The sequence below is a fragment of the Vanessa cardui genome, chromosome 16 (genome assembly GCF_905220365.1).
Source record: "Vanessa cardui chromosome 16, ilVanCard2.1, whole genome shotgun sequence".
NCBI classification, from domain to species: domain Eukaryota; kingdom Metazoa; phylum Arthropoda; class Insecta; order Lepidoptera; family Nymphalidae; genus Vanessa; species Vanessa cardui.
In genome coordinates, this window is record NC_061138.1 from 1,484,175 (window position 1) to 1,502,897 (window position 18,723).

At 36.0% G+C, this 18,723-nt stretch overlaps 2 protein-coding genes across 7 annotated transcripts in view; one reads left to right on the top strand and one right to left on the bottom strand.

The window, feature by feature from the left end:
• LOC124536445 (pre-mRNA-splicing factor ATP-dependent RNA helicase PRP16) overlaps positions 1 to 18,723 on the top strand; it is a 104,809-nt gene that overhangs the window by 3,906 nt on the left and 82,180 nt on the right. The window contains exons 6-11 of one of the 3 annotated variants that reach the window (XM_047112986.1): positions 220 to 318; positions 1,532 to 1,661; positions 1,788 to 1,877; positions 2,371 to 2,511; positions 3,070 to 3,222; positions 4,857 to 5,050. In XM_047112986.1, coding sequence (XP_046968942.1) covers positions 220 to 318; positions 1,532 to 1,661; positions 1,788 to 1,877; positions 2,371 to 2,511; positions 3,070 to 3,222; positions 4,857 to 5,050 — 807 coding nt within the window. Of the gene's footprint in view, positions 1 to 219; positions 319 to 1,531; positions 1,662 to 1,787; positions 1,878 to 2,370; positions 2,512 to 3,069; positions 3,223 to 4,471; positions 4,477 to 4,516; positions 4,591 to 4,856; positions 5,051 to 18,723 lie in introns of those variants that run through there. The other 2 variants (XM_047112989.1, XM_047112987.1) reach the window with 2 other exon arrangements.
• LOC124536446 lies at positions 6,400 to 11,421 on the bottom strand. Of its 4 annotated transcripts, XR_006966873.1 has the most exons (5): positions 10,896 to 11,421; positions 10,321 to 10,496; positions 9,593 to 9,700; positions 8,899 to 8,996; positions 6,400 to 7,406 (listed from the first exon to the last, which is right to left on the bottom strand). XR_006966873.1 is itself a non-coding variant. In XM_047112990.1 (4 exons), the coding sequence occupies exons 1-4, from the start codon at positions 11,230 to 11,232 to the stop codon at positions 7,311 to 7,313; spliced, it is 717 nt and encodes a 238-aa protein (XP_046968946.1). In that variant the 5' UTR covers positions 11,233 to 11,421; the 3' UTR covers positions 6,400 to 7,310. The 4 variants fall into 4 exon arrangements, 1 of the variants encoding a protein (XP_046968946.1); XR_006966875.1 differs by lacking the exon at positions 8,899 to 8,996 and having other exon boundaries at positions 9,593 to 9,773; XM_047112990.1 differs by lacking the exon at positions 8,899 to 8,996.

Consider the following 18,723-nt stretch of genomic DNA (forward strand, 5'->3'; position numbering starts at 1 on the left):
TTTTTTTCGTTGACCTCAGACTAGTCGTGGTTGTATATTGTGTGTTTTTGTTACTATGCTAACTAATAATCGACTACAATTCAATTTTCACATGTGACAAGCCCCACACTAATCCCCGATCGACTTACGATTTCCTGCATTTTGGGGAATTCCCCACACATTGGCAACCCTGAATAAGTTATATGTAAATAGTAACTAGACTTTAATTTATTTTTACAGGAAAGTGTGGATCGCGTTCATCTCCTTGTGCATAACATCGTGCCACCATTTTTGGATGGTAGAATAGTATTCACCAAACAACCAGAACCTGTCATACCGGTAAGCTGGCTTTCTAATATTTAATAATAAGATTTCTAATATTTTATTTACAACAACAACAATAACAGTCTGTAAATTCCCACTGCTGGGCTAAAAGCCTCCTCTCCCTTTGAGGAGAAGGTTTGGAACATATCCCACTACGCTGTTCCAATGCGGGTTGATGGGATGAACATGTGGTAGAATTTCAATGAAATTTGTCACATGCAGGTTTCTTCACGATGTTTTCCTTCACCGCTGAGCACGAGATGAATTATAAAGACAAATTAAGCACATGAAACAGTGGTGCTTGCCTGGGTTTGAACCCGCAATCATCGGTTAAGATGCACGCGTTCTAACCACTGAGCCATCTCGACTCTCATATTTTATTTAGGTGTTGGCAAACAGAAGTTTCATATGAAATATTTTTATTTTATTTAGGCAAAAAATTATGCTCAATCATTAGATTCTAATTTCAAGACTGTATCACAAGTGTGATAGTAAAATATACTTAATTCAAGTAGGCTTTCAAAGCTTTTAGAAATGTCATTTTAAGTGTATAAAAGTATTAACTCAGAAAGGCGTTAATATTACATATATATAAAAGTTCTACACTTACTTATTGTTAATTAAGGAAGTACAACAGGATCAAAATCAAATCAAAATCAATAATAAACTTTATTCAAGTGGGCTTTTACAAGCACTTTTGGATCGTCATTTAACAATTAAGTGAAGCTACCACCGGTTCGGAAAGTAGATTCTACCGAGGAGAACCGGCAAGAAACTCAGTAGTTACTCTTTTTCAACATTTAAAAAAAGACAGTCATGTTAGTTAATACAATTATTTAAATTAATATATCCTGCCTAGAAGTCAATAGATATTAATTCCACGTCTTTTTATCATCTACAAAATCTTGTATCGAATAATACCACCTTTTTTACCAATGTATTTTTATAAACCATTTGAATTTACGAGACGGTAAAGTTAATTTATCAGACCTTAGGAAACCGACAAGCTCGGCTAGTTTTTTCAATCAATGTAATCTACATATATATATCAAATATTGTTTATAATTTTCTATATAAAAAACTAGACAGATATGTTTTTTGTGAATATTTTAAAAATATAGTAGGATTATTAGTCAAGATTGAGATTTGAGGATAGAAACTAGGTTTCTAGTATTACCTATTTAGTTGTCTGAGAAATTTGTAGTCATATTGATTAAATGATTTCAAGGTAAAAGACCCAACATCCGACATGGCAATGAACGCTCGCAAGGGCTCAGCGTTGGTCAAGGCGTTCAGAGAACAGAAAGAGAGAAGAAAGGCTCAGAAGAAGCATTGGAAATTAGAAGGAACTAAAATTGGTATGACCAAACTATAAATAAAAGAATAACCAAAAAGTTTACTGTTATTTGAATACTGGCCATCAATACTTTCAATAATAACGATGTATGATAGATTTTGACATTTTGTTCATTTATTTATTTAAGGTAACATAATGGGTATCCAGAAACAAGAAGAGGAAATTGAAGATGGCCCAACCAAAGAGGCTTACAAATATGCCGAACATTTGGACAAGAGTAAGTGATATCCTTGATTATATAACTTTAGATAGCCCATATTGTGAACACGAATCCAGGGACAAACAAACAGCGGAAAACGACTTTGTTTTACAACAAAAACAGCCTGTAAATTTTCCACTGCTGGTTTAAGACCTCCTCTCCCTTCGAGGAGAAGGTTTGGAACATATTCCATCGCGCTGTTCCAATGCGGATTGGAACATGTGGCAAAATGGCGCACGACTTCTATGAAATTAGACACATGCAGGTTTCCTCATGAGTTTTTCCTTCACCGCCGAGCACGAGATCAATTATAAGCACAAATTAAGCACATAAATATTCAGCGGTGTCTGCTTGCGTTTGAACTTGAAATCATCGATTAAGATGCACGCGTTCTCACTGGGCCATCTCGGCTTTGTTTTATTAAAATTATGATATTATTAAAATTATACTTCTTTGTGTAATGTTTTGTTTATTATTTAATAATGTGTTGACCAATTTATTTATACTATAGCACAGGCTCAAGAGCCAGAATCGAAGTCAGATTTTGTCAAGAAGAAGACCATATCCGAGCAACGACGTTTTCTACCAGTGTTTGCTGTCAGGGAGGAACTAATGCAGGTCATACGTGAAAACAGCGTTATAATTATTGTTGGTGAGTGCTTCATTTGCATTTGCTAATCTTGCGCTATGATTGTTCTAATCTCATGTAATAGATAAATTTTACTTTAATTGGTGATAGGTTTTATTGATTGTAGACGTAGGTCACTTATACATATATCTATCAAAATCAAATTATTTTTATGAAGCTGGAATTGACCCTTGAGGGACACCCACCCTAAAGGAGCTGAAAGAGACCTTTTCTCTCTATACTATGAATTTGGTACGTTCAGGCACCATATTAGTCGATTTGTAGAAGATTTTCCACGTTGGTTACCTTTCTTATCATCAGTGTTTCGTGTCGCACAGAATCAAAGGCTTTAGTTAAATCACAATATATCCGCCAATGAAATCACTTTTTAAACTTCTGTGAAACTAAATAGTGTAGCAAGTAATAAATACCTCATAACGACGTAAGTTTAAAATTATATTTGTCTTATAACGTAACCTTTCTAAATTGGTTGTGAAAAAGCTATCAAAATGGTTTTTTTATCATTTAGTTTTATAAATTAGGTTAGATTTCGATAAAACAAAATGTTTTATGTTCGTTCAGGTGAGACCGGCAGCGGCAAGACAACCCAGCTGACGCAGTACCTGCACGAGGAGGGATACAGCGCGCGCGGAGCCATCGGCTGCACCCAGCCGCGCCGCGTCGCCGCCATGTCCGTCGCCAAGCGCGTCTCCGACGAGATGGGCGTCCGGCTCGGTCGGTGCCCTCTCACTGTCATACACTCGTGTTACATCGGCTGCACCCAGCCGCGCCGCGTCGCCGCCATGTCCGTCGCCAAGCGCGTCTCCGACGAGATGGGCGTCCGGCTCGGTCGGTGCCCTCTCACTGTCATACACTCGTGTTACATCGGCTGCACCCAGCCGCGCCGCGTCGCCGCCATGTCCGTCGCCAAGCGCGTCTCCGACGAGATGGGCGTCCGGCTCGGTCGGTGCCCTCTCACTGTCATACACTCGTGTTACATCGGCTGCACCCAGCCGCGCCGCGTCGCCGCCATGTCCGTCGCCAAGCGCGTCTCCGACGAGATGGGCGTCCGGCTCGGTCGGTGCCCTCTCACTGTCATACACTCGTGTTACATCGGCTGCACCCAGCCGCGCCGCGTCGCCGCCATGTCCGTCGCCAAGCGCGTCTCCGACGAGATGGGCGTCCGGCTCGGTCGGTGCCCTCTCACTGTCATACACTCGTGTTACATCGGCTGCACCCAGCCGCGCCGCGTCGCCGCCATGTCCGTCGCCAAGCGCGTCTCCGACGAGATGGGCGTCCGGCTCGGTCGGTGCCCTCTCACTGTCATACACTCGTGTTACATCGGCTGCACCCAGCCGCGCCGCGTCGCCGCCATGTCCGTCGCCAAGCGCGTCTCCGACGAGATGGGCGTCCGGCTCGGTCGGTGCCCTCTCACTGTCATACACTCGTGTTACATCGGCTGCACCCAGCCGCGCCGCGTCGCCGCCATGTCCGTCGCCAAGCGCGTCTCCGACGAGATGGGCGTCCGGCTCGGTCGGTGCCCTCTCACTGTCATACACTCGTGTTACATCGGCTGCACCCAGCCGCGCCGCGTCGCCGCCATGTCCGTCGCCAAGCGCGTCTCCGACGAGATGGGCGTCCGGCTCGGTCGGTGCCCTCTCACTGTCATACACTCGTGTTACATCGGCTGCACCCAGCCGCGCCGCGTCGCCGCCATGTCCGTCGCCAAGCGCGTCTCCGACGAGATGGGCGTCCGGCTCGGTCGGTGCCCTCTCACTGTCATACACTCGTGTTACATCGGCTGCACCCAGCCGCGCCGCGTCGCCGCCATGTCCGTCGCCAAGCGCGTCTCCGACGAGATGGGCGTCCGGCTCGGTCGGTGCCCTCTCACTGTCATACACTCGTGTTACATCGGCTGCACCCAGCCGCGCCGCGTCGCCGCCATGTCCGTCGCCAAGCGCGTCTCCGACGAGATGGGCGTCCGGCTCGGTCGGTGCCCTCTCACTGTCATACACTCGTGTTACATCGGCTGCACCCAGCCGCGCCGCGTCGCCGCCATGTCCGTCGCCAAGCGCGTCTCCGACGAGATGGGCGTCCGGCTCGGTCGGTGCCCTCTCACTGTCATACACTCGTGTTACATCGGCTGCACCCAGCCGCGCCGCGTCGCCGCCATGTCCACATTACCCACCTTACATCAAAAATTAACATAATACCAATAAGAATTCGATTTTTTATTTAAATATTACCGTTTTTCTCAAGATAAAAAAAATATGTTGACCAAATGTCCAACCAAGTGTAGCTTTATTTTTTTTAAGAAAACCTGTGACTCTCGACACCATACTCCAAATTAATTAAGATTTGAATTTCAGGGGAGGAAGTCGGCTATGCCATACGTTTCGAGGACTGCACGTCCCCCAACACGGTGATCAAGTACATGACGGACGGTATCCTACTGAGGGAGGGTCTCCGTGAACCGGACCTGGACCAGTACTGCGCTGTCATCATGGACGAGGCCCACGAACGTTCTCTCTCCACGGATATGCTGTTCGGTCTACTGAGAGAGGTAAGTGATCTCTGCCATAATAACTTGTCTGCCATTCTATAATTGAGATACAGAAACATATTTGAGCGCATAATTGAGTTACGCCTATAAGATGTCTTTATATGCGTGTAATGACTAATGAAAGAACAGCGATGACAAAAAAAACATACATTTGAATATATTTGTTAATGTACACCATTATTTTTATGAAAATATACATAATAGGAATAACGCTCCTTCGTGAGCTAATAGCTCTTATATGTAGAAATAACGCGCCTTCGTGAGCTAACAGCTCTATACTAATACAATATAAAGTACAGCGACAAATGGTAACCGATCCCCCAAATGGCCACAATATATCACTAAATAATTATGGAGAAATTAAAGGAAGAAGTTCTAGCCTGATGTGAATATTAGTAAAAAGATTACACGTTGGTTCATAATAAAGTCGTAGACATTAAGATCGTAGGGAAAGTGTATTTAGTATTTTTCATAGATAGCAATAAACATAGGTTCTTAAAACAAAAATATTATATCTGATAAGCTGGACCTATCGGATCAGATTGCAGTCGATGTGATATTTCAGTGTATAGATTGGAAATGTTTTATTGATAAGTGAAGTGCTGATTTAGTGAGAAGAACGTCACGGAAAATTATGTCAAAATGGTGTTATTTGGGGACAAGGAAATTGAAATTACTTTTATAAACTATTTATTAATTATCTTATCTGACCAGAAGGATTGAGGAAGGGAAAGAAAGAGTATTGTGTAATACTATTTAATCTTTTTATTTTAGGATAAATCCGATTAATACATAATATGAACATATGATGTAAACTGGTGATGTAGTAGCATTACTTCTGATTTTCCATGACATAAGTGCTTTAGCTTCTTACATTGGGATCAGAGTAATGTGTGTGATGTTTTCCAATATTTATTTATTTAATATATCCCAAAACATATAATAGAATAGGCCTTTATATCTGTAATTCACGATGCTAAGGGAATATTTGTCAGCGGTAATCTGATGTTCGTTCTGTTTCACAATTATGAGTACATTTTTGTCATGTCTGTAATGAATTTCTTTAAAAAATACTAGTTCATTTTCGTAGAAGTTTAATATTAAAATAAACATGGAAAGCTATTAGACATTTGAAATTGCTAATACTAGTTATTATTAGTGACTCAAATTGATATGCTAAACCGTTAGCCTTTTTCTCAATTGAAGCCAAGTAGGGATTCTCAATTTGAAAAGTTTTATCAGATGGCTCGATGTCCAATGAACTTTGGAACCACTGCTCTAGAAGACTTAACATTTTAGTACTATTAGACATGGGAAAATAATATCTCTGTATTTAAAATAATAAAGGATTCAAAGGAAACAATGTTTTTATTTGAACCATTTATTTATAAAAATGCCTCATATAAATAGAACATAAACTCTTACGTAATTCTCAAACAGTCGAACACGAATCACAAACATTTATTTCACATCGTCGTTAACTATAAATATGAATACTTAACAATACTCATCTAATTTAAAACTACGAAAAACTGTATCTATATTATCCTTTTAAAATTTTTATATATTCAACGTCTAAAATTTCTTACTCATTTATATTATTATTTACATTTCACACGTTTTTCGTAGTTTATTTTTTTAATCAGAACAGTCTTATAAAGTCGAAAATCTTAGCAATAATAGTGAACGTAAAATTATCGTCGTAAGTGTAAACATCCGTCGGATAATAACGACCAACACTCGTGGATAATACGATTAAATTAAAACATACACCATATTCACATTCGAAGCCGCGGGGCGTCTTTTCTTTATATCAGGAATGTTAGAATCAAATCAATTTCTAAACAAAAATTAAAGCTTCTTCATCCCTCACACTATTCAAAAATATAATATTTTAATGTCAAATTAGTTTCGTTTACAATGGAACGTTATAAAATCTTGCTTTTAAGAAATAAAATTTTCGAATATTCCAAATTCAAAACCACGTGTTTGTCGCATCAACGAATTTCACAATTTATTCGTCCATAAATAACCATTCGGACCTCAATCAGAAAGATAATGCGAGAGATTCCGTAATTTGATTACCCGAACCCGAAATACCAATATTTAATTGTAAATATTTTAAATTCCATATCATGTTTAAAAGATCGAATTTAAAAAATGGAATGAACGTATTCGAAATTTAAACGAAGTCGATATTCCCGGGCGAGGGTTGCCAGAAACAAGCGTAGCATGTGCCGGCGTTGCCGGCCTGCGACACTCAAACGGACTTCGCTTTAGCGCGGGCGTTGTTTTGGCTGACGAGCATCACACCCATATTCATACCGATGTTGCCCCACTTTAGCGACTCGCTTATCTGAAACAAATATATGAAAATTTAGATTTGTGTTGACGTACAACACGATTTGACGCTTTTGGTTTAATTGGAAATATTTAATATTTTTAATAATTAGAGTTATTCCTGCTTCTTTATTAATGTATTCTAAAAAAGTCGAACCAAAACTATTTCTATCGTCTCCTTTACGATTATTTAAATCTGATTCCTTATGTTAATAGTCACACCTTTGAAAGGATTAAGTTGTATATGGAAAAACCAAAAATAATCTTAAAAATTTGTTAAGTCAAGGTTATCATCAAGTTATATTATTAGTTGTAATTTACGACTTATGACTTACAATCATGTATTTTAAACGATGATAATTAACAAACAATTTACTGGTTTTAAGCGATAACAGATTATTTATTTGTGCTAAATAATGATATCAAAGTAATCTATCAAACTACATTTATATATTACGTATTTAAATTTACAAAGGTTTATTCATGCTATCATAGAATTATTTAATTCTTTACAACAAATATTTATTGATAAAATTGACACAAATTGACCTCAAGCTTGACACCACTGTCAATTAACCTAAATAAATAATTGGCAATGTCACACGGGGTCATTTTAAATGGTATTTAATTGTTTGCATGACAAAATGTTGCCATAGAAAATTAATGTACAATGTCATTATTTTACACTTTCTAATAAAAAAATAATTTGAAAAATAATAACTTAAAGCTGTGTAAATTTTTTTTGTATACATAGTTGCTGCAATCAGCAAAAATTTTCTGATTGGTGATATCATTATTTAAACATGTGTATTAAAATTACTTTTATTTCAATAAAATTTACTTAGCAACACATATTCACGTCATTTTTTTTAATACGTATATAAAACTTATGTTTCTTGAACAATGTTAAATTATGTATTTTATGACGCTGAATTAAGTTTTTAAATATTCATACGGTTAAATCGTATAAAATTATTATGTATTTTTTTGTTGGAAGTTAAGTAGTTTCTAGAATCTGCGAATTGATTGTTAATATTTAAAGGGTAATGTTAATGACCGATATGGTTGTTTCATTAGCATTATGTAAATACAATTACTTGAATTTTATGTAACTTTTAATTGCTTTGATAACAGTAATTTAATTGTCTTCAATCTAGATAAATGTTTTTTTGGGTCTGTCGTTAGGTTATAATTTATTGCATTTAAATATTATCTGTTTAATAATTGCAGTTAATAAACCAGTTCGGCTGGTCATCTTATGACTTTGAAAAGAACAACACAATTATTTAATTATTCGGTTAAAGTATCAAAACTCGTTATCAGCATTATGGTTCTCTTTGCTCTTAATGTTACGTGTATAATATATCAATGAATATAATTTTTGGGATAGTTGTAAAATTATAAAAATGCGAACAAAAGATCACACTAAAGCATTAGAGTAACACATAAGTTAACACACAGGGCACATTGAATCCAGGTACATCGTCGTTGTAATATAAATACCTCACCGGTAATATTAAAGATGCCAGCCGTTTTGTCCAAAGCGCCTCAACGATTACCATCAAAATATGATAATCATGGGTGTTTTCGACGTCGTTAAGCTGATCTGTAACAAAATTGCTACTTTGTGCGTTTCTTTTTTTTTTTTTTTTTTACACTCGATACCCGTCGAGTCCCATGCATATCGACGCTTATTCCTTAAATGTGCCCAGTTTTCAATGTACGCGGTATTAAATGAAAGCATAGCGAAGGTCCACATTAAAACAAAACTCATACGAAAAACATTTCATATTAAGCTTCGAAAAAAAAAGCAATAGTAACTGAATGATTGTGGAGGTGATGTATGTCGTTTAAGAATCTGTCTTTACGAATTGCAATACAATAGATGTAAATTCAATTGCAAAGTATTACATTTTTTTACGACATTATTTTTAGTGATGTCTTTAAATTTGATGATCATTTTTTTTCTAGTATTATTGCGAAGAGATTATGTACAAGGACGTTTCATTGTATTATAAAGAAAGGGGAAAAAACATCACAAAACACTGTAAGGACAGTTCCTTTAAGTACATGCATGAAATAAAAAAAGTAGAAATTCTAGAACCAAAATAATAAAGCGAGAAATTACGAACGCGCAATATCGCTAAGTTCCAGAAAATTCTAGATAATTCTATCTTTGTTATTCCATCGTAAACAAATTACCTGTCTCATTCTAGCTTCTTGTGGAGTCTCCCCATAACGGCACCAGTGGACGAAATGCAGTGTATTATGCCAGTTACGTTCAAATCTGGATTTTGTTGCCATGTCAAGCTGCAATCAGTAGAAGCTTCTTAGTAGCTGTTCCACTTCTCTTTCCGAAAAACGAAAGCCCCGATGAGGCTATCTGAAAAGAGGTTTCCAATTCTGACGTCTAGCCTAGAGAGGAAGAAGTAGGACTGAAACCTTCAAAGGTCGACAAAGATAATTTTAAATAAGAAACGACATTTAGGTCTTTGAGAAATTGACGAAAAATGTTCACATATGACGATGGGATAAAGATGCTCTTCAAATAATTGAATTGATTTTAGACGATTAAAATCTTGTACGTTACGCAAGGAAATCTTGAAATAATTGCATGGAAATTGAGATGGATTAAGATATCAGTTGACAAATGAAGATTCAAATTCACATTACAATCGAGGTTAAAAAAATATATTGGCAATCTTTCACAAAATGATAATGCATGTTGCGTGTCAAAACATTGCTAGAAGGCCATGTTATGCAATTTACTAGTATTGAAACGTTTTGTGTTGATAAAGTTGTTGTATATTTACTACATGTATATAGATTTCCCTGATACAGCAGGTAGATAAGGCAGTAAGGAATTTACAAGATAACTAAAAGGTTTTAGTGCGAATTGGAAACTTGTGCCGCATTGTGTATGTATGTACCTTAGCCCTGATGTCTTTTTCGCTGTTGGGCGTCTCTTGCTTGTCATCAACGTTGTTGATTCGTATGACGGAATCTTTCTTCCAGAAGGCCCCCAAGGTAGTCTTGATAATACGTTTACGCACGCCTTTTTGCTGCACTGTGTACACCTCTATCTGTTCCGGGTTCTTTGTTTTTTCTACAACGAACACAATGCAATGTCATTTAAAATGCTTACATGATTAACAGGAAGTTAGAAAATTCTATTTTACAGTAAATAAGAATATTAAAATTTTATCGATAACCGGTTATGCAAATATCGGGCCTAAATAAAACATGGGTATAACAGTTCGTTCGCCGGATACTGCAATTAATTTAGTATTCAACGGCCGACGTCATTATGAGACGAAAGAGCGTGCTGTAGCGTACGACATGAATTATTTACAAATCCTATTGTGAACTCATTAGAACGGCGCGCGATCGCTACGCAACGCCGGCAGCGACTCAGTCTCACATCACGCCCTCGCGATGTATCTTATCGCGTACCAATATTAACGATAAATCAAGGCTTTTTAAATGTGAAACAAGTTTAACGAACCTTTACCCTTCTTCCACATGGCAATGGCGTACATATGGTAGTCTGGTGACAGCGTCGTGTCAGGCGGCAGAGGATCTTCAGCTCGGACTTCCAGAACGAATCCGGATTCGAGCACGGCGCACAGAATATTCTGTTCCTCATGTTTGAACCACTTAGACTCCCGTAACTTGTGGATAGCTACAGATGAACCGAATCTTGGCTTCTTCGGCGCAAATAAAGCCTGGGCTTGGCTTCCGAAGCGAGACAGCAGGCCCTTCACCGTCGGCGGCGGTGCTAAACTCTTTTCGGGCGGCTTGATCTGCTGGAAGCTCCGGCAGGTCACGAACCTGGCTTCCATTGAACTCTCTCTTATATTCGCGAGACAATTTCACACCACTAAATTTAGACGCTAGTGTCGTGGGTGCACTCGGCTTACTCTCACTACCGAGAAATCGTTGTAATCACACTTTCACAATGTCCGCGTGGCTTCGCGAGTGATGAAACACAGAGCTATACGGTGGCTTCGGAACGTAAGACGCGGCGCGCGTGCCGTCCCGCCGTTATATACGAATGCGGGGCGGGGAGGACGAAGCGGGAAGGGCCGGCTTCCCCGCCACTCCGGTATGACGCGTCTAGTGCGGTTCGTGCACGATAAAATATTATCTATCGATAAAAAATGCTTAACTTTTACCAAATACGATTGATAAAAATTGTTTATGAATATATATTATCAGTAAATATATATTGATATATCATCAATAAAGTCTTTCTTTATATGATAAAAACTAAATTATTATAGATATTATGAGACAAAAAAGCAACCTTCTAAATGCGCTTTATTTCAACGAATACTTCCCTTTCTCTTCTCGGAAACGTAAATGCTTACTTTGACGAACAGCATAAGTACAAGACAAACTGGTAATATACTTTTACACATATTTTAATTTATGTCATGTTTATAACTATACCACTTGATAGTTTATTTGTTGAACTCAAAAGCAATGAATTATCTCAAAAATAATATTTAATATAAATTTGTTATTTAAATTACTTTGCTTTTATCTTAAATATATGTATTTAATATAAATTATAATATACATCATCATCAGGCCAATGCTGTCCACTGCTGAACATAGGCCTCCCCCAAACCACGCCACAATAATAAACATAGTGATAGCAATATTATCGTAGCATATCCTTGTTATATTCAATCTGTACTATATATCCGCAGCTTCAAGGTTGTTAAATAATAAAACAAATGATTTATTTGATTTGCTTATCAAGATTACTATTAACTATCTTTACCGCGCGATTTTACCTACGTATACGTTACAATTCTGCTCCAGTGAGTTATAGCCTTGTGTTTGGTACGTGTCTTTAATAATTTTAAATATTATATTTTTTGACAATTTTATTAGTAGATTGAGTTGTATATATTAATTTAAAGTTTAAACAAACAAATATTTTAGTTACATAATTTTTTTTATGTGAATGTTAATATAAAATATTTATGATACAGAATAGTATTTTTGTAGCAATTTAAAAATGAGTTTTAATACTACAATTTTATTTATTTTTTAAACTATAAAAAAAGTAATAAATATATCGATATCGATTAAATTGTTAACTTACAACAATGCACTGAGTGACCTCACTTGTCAGGCTCCCCTCCCACTGCGTGCCGGCGCCAACCGGCGAGCGGCAGGTATGTTGGCCTCTCGGACAAGCAAAAACGGTAACACGTAATTAATAGTAGTTTTATTTACACGACCTTTAAACTGTAAAACAATGTAAGTGCCGCACATTCTTGGACGTGCTTAATGAAGCGTGACGTCAGGGCGTTCTTCTTTCGAAATCGTTTAAGATATTATTGTTAACTTTTTTAAAATAATTTTGAATTCTAATTTCAAAATTAAATTGCATTTCATTATTTCATTTTTTTTTTAATTTTTCACTTGCGTTTGCTTTTATTTAAATAACGTCTTTGACGCTTCTTCGTCAATTATCGGATTAAAAAAAAAAAGATTTATTCATGAATTTTAGATTTTTTAGAATCTATCAATACGAAAAACAAAAAAAAAAATTAAGAATAAGGTATTGTCAAAAACCGGTTTTTAAGAATATTGGCTACTTAAAATCAATGGCTGCCTTATGTAATAGTAAATATTATGTTAAAAAACTTTCTTTTTCATTATACGATAACGGTAGAAAATATTAAAAGGATGTTGTAACATGATAAAAGGTCATCTTTCAATGATTTCCTAAAGTCAGTTACGACTTTATGGAAGGAAATAAAAGCCAGTATTTTAATATTTATAGTTTGTATTGTGTATTGCAATTCAAATCGTCATATTCATACAGTATGCTTCCCTTCACACTTTTGTCTATCATTATTTATTACATAGTATAAAAAGAAAAATACAGACGAATTGATAACCTCCTCCTTTTGGAAGTCGGTTGAAAACAAAGTCGCTTACCTCTGTCCCTATGTATACTTAAATTACTCAGCAGATTTTGATACGGTTGTTTAAAAGATAGAGAGATTGGATAGGAAGGTTTTTGTATTATATATGGACAATATAGTAAAGACACACTGATAATTTTAGAAGTTTCTAATGTGATGTCGTAAATAAACTAATTATGTAGTATATTTAGTATCAGTATTGCACCCGTGTGTAGCAGGGGTCGCTAGTTGTAAAATAAGCTTAAGTTGACAAATACAACGCTAAGTTATTCAACAAGTAACTCAGCTTAGAATGTTAAGTGGCAGTCTTATCTTTGGATCATTAACAACCCAAGTATTTTATAATGTAATTCCCTGAGTGTCGTACCGTCTTTATGCCACAGATAATAATTGAACCACGAATTGGAAGAAGGGAATAAACGCCACTTTTCGAAATATTCACTTTTATACACTCTTACAATCTTTTGACGTCGGGCTAAATATTATACATATACATTTAAGGCAGGTCTGCCGGTGAATACATCAGGATTGATATTTTCTTAATAATCATAGATGTCTTATAAGTTTGTAAGTTGAAAGCAAAAATTTATGAAGTTTCTTTTTTGGATTTATTCCCTTCTTCCAATTGGTGGTTCAATTTAAAATCGCCTTATTTTACTATTAATATATTCTATACTATAGATATACTGTACATTAAACTACAGCTGTGTCATCAATGGCTATTATATATTTAAATAAATAATAATTAAATTCTTGTAATATTAATAATCACCTAGCTAACGAACTTGTCTGCTTTAAAGCCGGCTATTTACTATACGATATAATCTATGGAATAAATGAGTTTTTTTCGTCATGTCTAATTGAATAATTAATGCCTGTATGTATACATAAAAGTTATACCAGAAGATTTTGGCCGTTGTTAAGTTTTAGTATGTATTAATACTTTTGTATATCTCGACGACCTCCGTGGTCCCGGGTTCGATTCCCGGCCGAGTCAATGTAGATTATCATTACTTATCTATGTTGTCTTGGGTCTGGGTGTCTGTAGTACCGTCGTTACTGCTGATTTTCCATAACAAAAGTGCCTTAGCTACTTACATTGGGATCAGAGTAATGTATGTGATGTTGTCTCATGTTGTCTCATATCTACCTGGTAAATTAATTTTTGAATAGACACGTAGTTTGTACTTGTATAATATATTAATGTAACTAAAATTTATTAACACTACTACATATTCTACCACTAAACAACAATACTTAATTATCCGTTTCGGTTTAAAGGGTGAGTGAGCCAGTGTTGCTACAAGAACATAAGGCATAACATCTAAATTCCCAAGGTTGATAGCGTATTGGTGATATATTAGTATTTCTCACAGTACAAATGTTTATAAGCGATGGTGATCACTTACCATTAGTGACGTAATAGGCAGTCCACTTACCTGTTTGACATATAGTTACTAATTTCTGTCACTTAAACAATATTCTCGAATTATATTTTTCTTGTGTTCTCGTATTGATTTCATATTAGCAGTGGAAATTTTGTATATTTTAAATAAATTTCTTAATTACGAAATGAGATTGTTCGAAATGAACATGGAAACATTTGTTTCCCACGGTCTGTATGTGGTCAAACATTCAAAGCCAAGATTATATTCAAGGGTGGCGTCGATATCCGTTCGAGGCGAATTGTATTTCACGATGAATAATTATTTATATGAGTATTTTTAAGCAAACATATAATAGTATGTTTATTATTAAGTAACAGAAATTTATTATTATTATTCAAGCACATAAATGTGTCAGTTCTAGAACTGTTTACCGATTTTCTTACCGATGTATTCAATTTTTTTTTATGATGATGTAGTCTTTACCGATTTCGGTCAAAAGGATAACATGCTGCAAGAGCTTTCCAGTGAACTGCATCCAACCAAATACAAGTGGATTCTACCAGTACCATGTCAACAGAAGACAATAGACTACAAATAGAATTTTAAGAGATATGCCGTGTATTAGCACCACGTACTTTCTCTTCACGTCTTGATAGAAATCAAAATTTTCTACCGATAGTAGCCTTAAAATCAATTATAATTATTTGAATTTCCTGTGATATTCTCATTAAAAAATTCATAAAAAACTGCTTGAATAAAGATCATTTGGATAAAGTTCCGAAAAGCAATCGGATTTTAAGTTGTTGAAAATGTGAGAAAGTTAAAAGTGTGGGAGTTCCTAATCTCAGGTTAACACACACATACCCTTTCTGAGGAAAGGTAAAATAGTCTAAATCTTTTAGGAATGCACGCTATGCACGCCGAACGAAAAGAGGTTATTTCGATTTCATATTCAAAACTAATTGTCGCCTGCGGTTTTGCTTGCGTTTTAGAGGTTTGGTTGGAGTCCTTCCTTGGAGTTTTTTTCAAATTTGTATCATACCAAATTTCATTAAAATCAGTTCAGCGGTTTGGTAGTAAAAGAGCGACAGATAGACAGAGTTACTTTCACATTTATAATATAGTACTATAGATAAGTCAGAATAAGTTTAGTCAAATTTCAGATATAAAGGACATCGACTAAGTATTTCTAAAGTCACGTGTATGCAGGGTATTAGTCTCCATTCGTGCTGTTCATATAATGCTTACGATACGAATAACAGCTTAACAACGTCTGTAAATCCAATTGATAACAATGATAAGCGATAAAATTAAATAATCGCGAAGCACACTCGCGTTTACAGAACTACTATGTTTGTACTTATATTGCTTTGTTAAAAGTATTGTGAGTTGAACGGCAACGCACCCACAAGGCCCCCAGTCATGCAGTCCATGATCATGTAGTCAAATTCTATTTAAAAAGCCTATTCGTATATTTTTCTAGTTTGTTGCCTAAAATATCGGAAAACAATTATGTGCCAAGTTATTAATACCGACTTTAAACTAACATGATTTTTATTATTATTACAGTATATGTCTCTTTCAGGAGAACGAAACATTCGTAGATAATGTCGAAATATTGAGCTCCAAGTCAAATTAAAATCGTGGTAATATCCCGTTTTTAACCGACTTCAATAAGGAGGAGGTTATCATTTTCTTGCTGGTTCTTCTCGGTAGAATCTACCGACCGGTGGTAACTTCATTTAATGGTTAAATTGATTTTATCTAACCGACTCCAAATATAACATTACTTGTACCTAACTATATTACATAATCGTAAATCGACTTTTAAGTAGTCTAAAATTTTACATTTAATTTTACTTAGAACTCTAAAAAACATTTTGTATACGTAATTTTTATTTTTTATTTTTAGTAGGTACTTATTAATTTGTTTCGTAGTAGTGCCATTTGGAGTCGGTTTTAATTTTTGTTAAAATTTTTATCAATAACTGTAAATAATTAATACCGAGTCATGAAATCATATCAGATAATCAACAGAGATTAAAATACTAAAATGATAGACATGAGATACGAATTGAACACGTGCTACAAACACACACACAAACATAATGTACATGTGTGTGTCTGTGAATCAATTTAAACGCATATTCGCACGCACACAGATACAGTCGCGCAGACTCGTTGAAACCTTGACCAGACTTCTGACCGATTGATGTGAATTTTTTAAATTGGACATTGCAACTGATTTGGTGGTGACAATCGTTCTGACGAATATTATAATTGCGGACGTTAGTTTTTTTAGTTTCGATTTTATGATATTATTTATGTTAAAGTTACTATATCTGTCTGTTTGTCTGTCGCTACTTCACGACCAAACTTCCGAACTGAATTTGATGACATTTGTTATGAAGCAATCTTGAAGTTCAATGAAGGACGTAGGCTACTTTTTTGCCTGACACATGACAACCAACACCCTAAAAAGCGAGCGAAACCGCGAGACTACTAGTTTTGTATAAATACAAATCTATAAGGTGAAACTAAATTTACCCCTCTCAATATAAATTCCTTATTGTGTGTAGAAATTGGTGTAGTTTAGTAATAAACTTAAAATATGTGTATATTTCGATTATTTTTCTTAGTAGACTAAAGTAAAGTAATTGCCTGTACATTTCCCGCTGCTGAGATAAGGCCACCTCTTCCATTAAGGAGAGGGTTTGGAACATATTTCAACACGCTGTTTCAATGCAGGTTGGTGGAATGCACATGTGGCACTTGTGTATTCCTTCACCGCCGAGCACGAGATGAATTATAAACACAAATTAAGCACATGTATATATGTACCGTAGTGCTTCCCTGGGTTTGAACCCACTATCATCGGTTAAGATGCACGCATTCTAACCACTGGGCCATCTCAGCTCAATTTTCTTAAACCAACTAAAACTAATACGCGATCCACGTTGGAACCCGTCTTCTAGAAATATCAGTATATTAATGCGAAATATTTTCTTCTACACGATCATGTTTATTCCTTCCGATTTTTACGGAAGTACAACTTAGCCTCCGGCACGACCTTCGACTTACATTTCTGTTGATGATATATAATACTATAATGAGTACAGTCGCGCACGACTTCTCTTATTCGATCATTTAATTAAAAAAAACTAACAGTTAAGAATTCATTTCATAATGAATACGAATTACTATATATACTAGGCAATTGAAAAGCATTATAAGACTTATAATATTATATACGCGAAAGTGTGTATGCATCGGTTACGTTTTTTTAATGGTATAATCACCCATAGACAATGACGCTGTAAGAAATATTAACTATTCCTTACATCGCCAACCTTGGAAACTAAGATGCTATGTCCCTTGTGCCTGTAGTTACACTGGCTCACTCACCCTTCAAATCGGAACACAACAATACTGAGTACTGTTATTTGGCGGTAGAATAACTGATGAGTGGGTGGTACGTACCCAGACGCGCTTGCACAAAGCCCTACCACCAAGATGATTACGTAATCTGTCTAAAACGGATAGATATGTATCCGTACATAGCAATGTTAACTATATAAGTTGTTTATGTTTTGGGATAGGATAAAGGTTCCATTTTTAAATTTGTATTTATAAAAATCTAGTTCTGATAATACTTTCGAAGATGTAACGTGACGTCACGCGAGAAAATTCCTATCGCTTTATACATAACGTAATTAATAACTGGCACAATGATGTAGTTTAACGACGTTCGTTAATGAGGGATCGGTATTCAAATTATAATTGATTTATTTAAATTATTAAAATAAACATTGTTTTATTATAAACAATCATTACGAGTATATAAATAAAAGTTACTATAACTATATAGTATGGAGATAGCTTCACTTATTGTAAAATAAGTTGTTAAATGACGCTTTAAAAGTGCTTGTAAAAGCCTACTTGAATAAAGTATATTTTAATTTGATATGACAATACTTGGGTAGATGGATAAATACTC

Bases quoted from the DNA above. Each gene is read 5' to 3' on its own strand.
- LOC124536446 (XM_047112990.1), bottom strand. From the start codon at position 11,232: ATGGAAGCCAGGTTCGTGACCTGCCGGAGCTTCCAGCAGATCAAGCCG. The intron at 9,701-10,320 runs GTACATACATAC...TACTGATTGCAG, and splicing joins AAAAAGACATCAGGGCTAAG to CTTGACATGGCAACAAAATC. The intron at 7,407-9,592 runs GTAATTTGTTTA...TATTTGTTTCAG, and splicing joins AAGAAGCTAGAATGAGACAG to ATAAGCGAGTCGCTAAAGTG.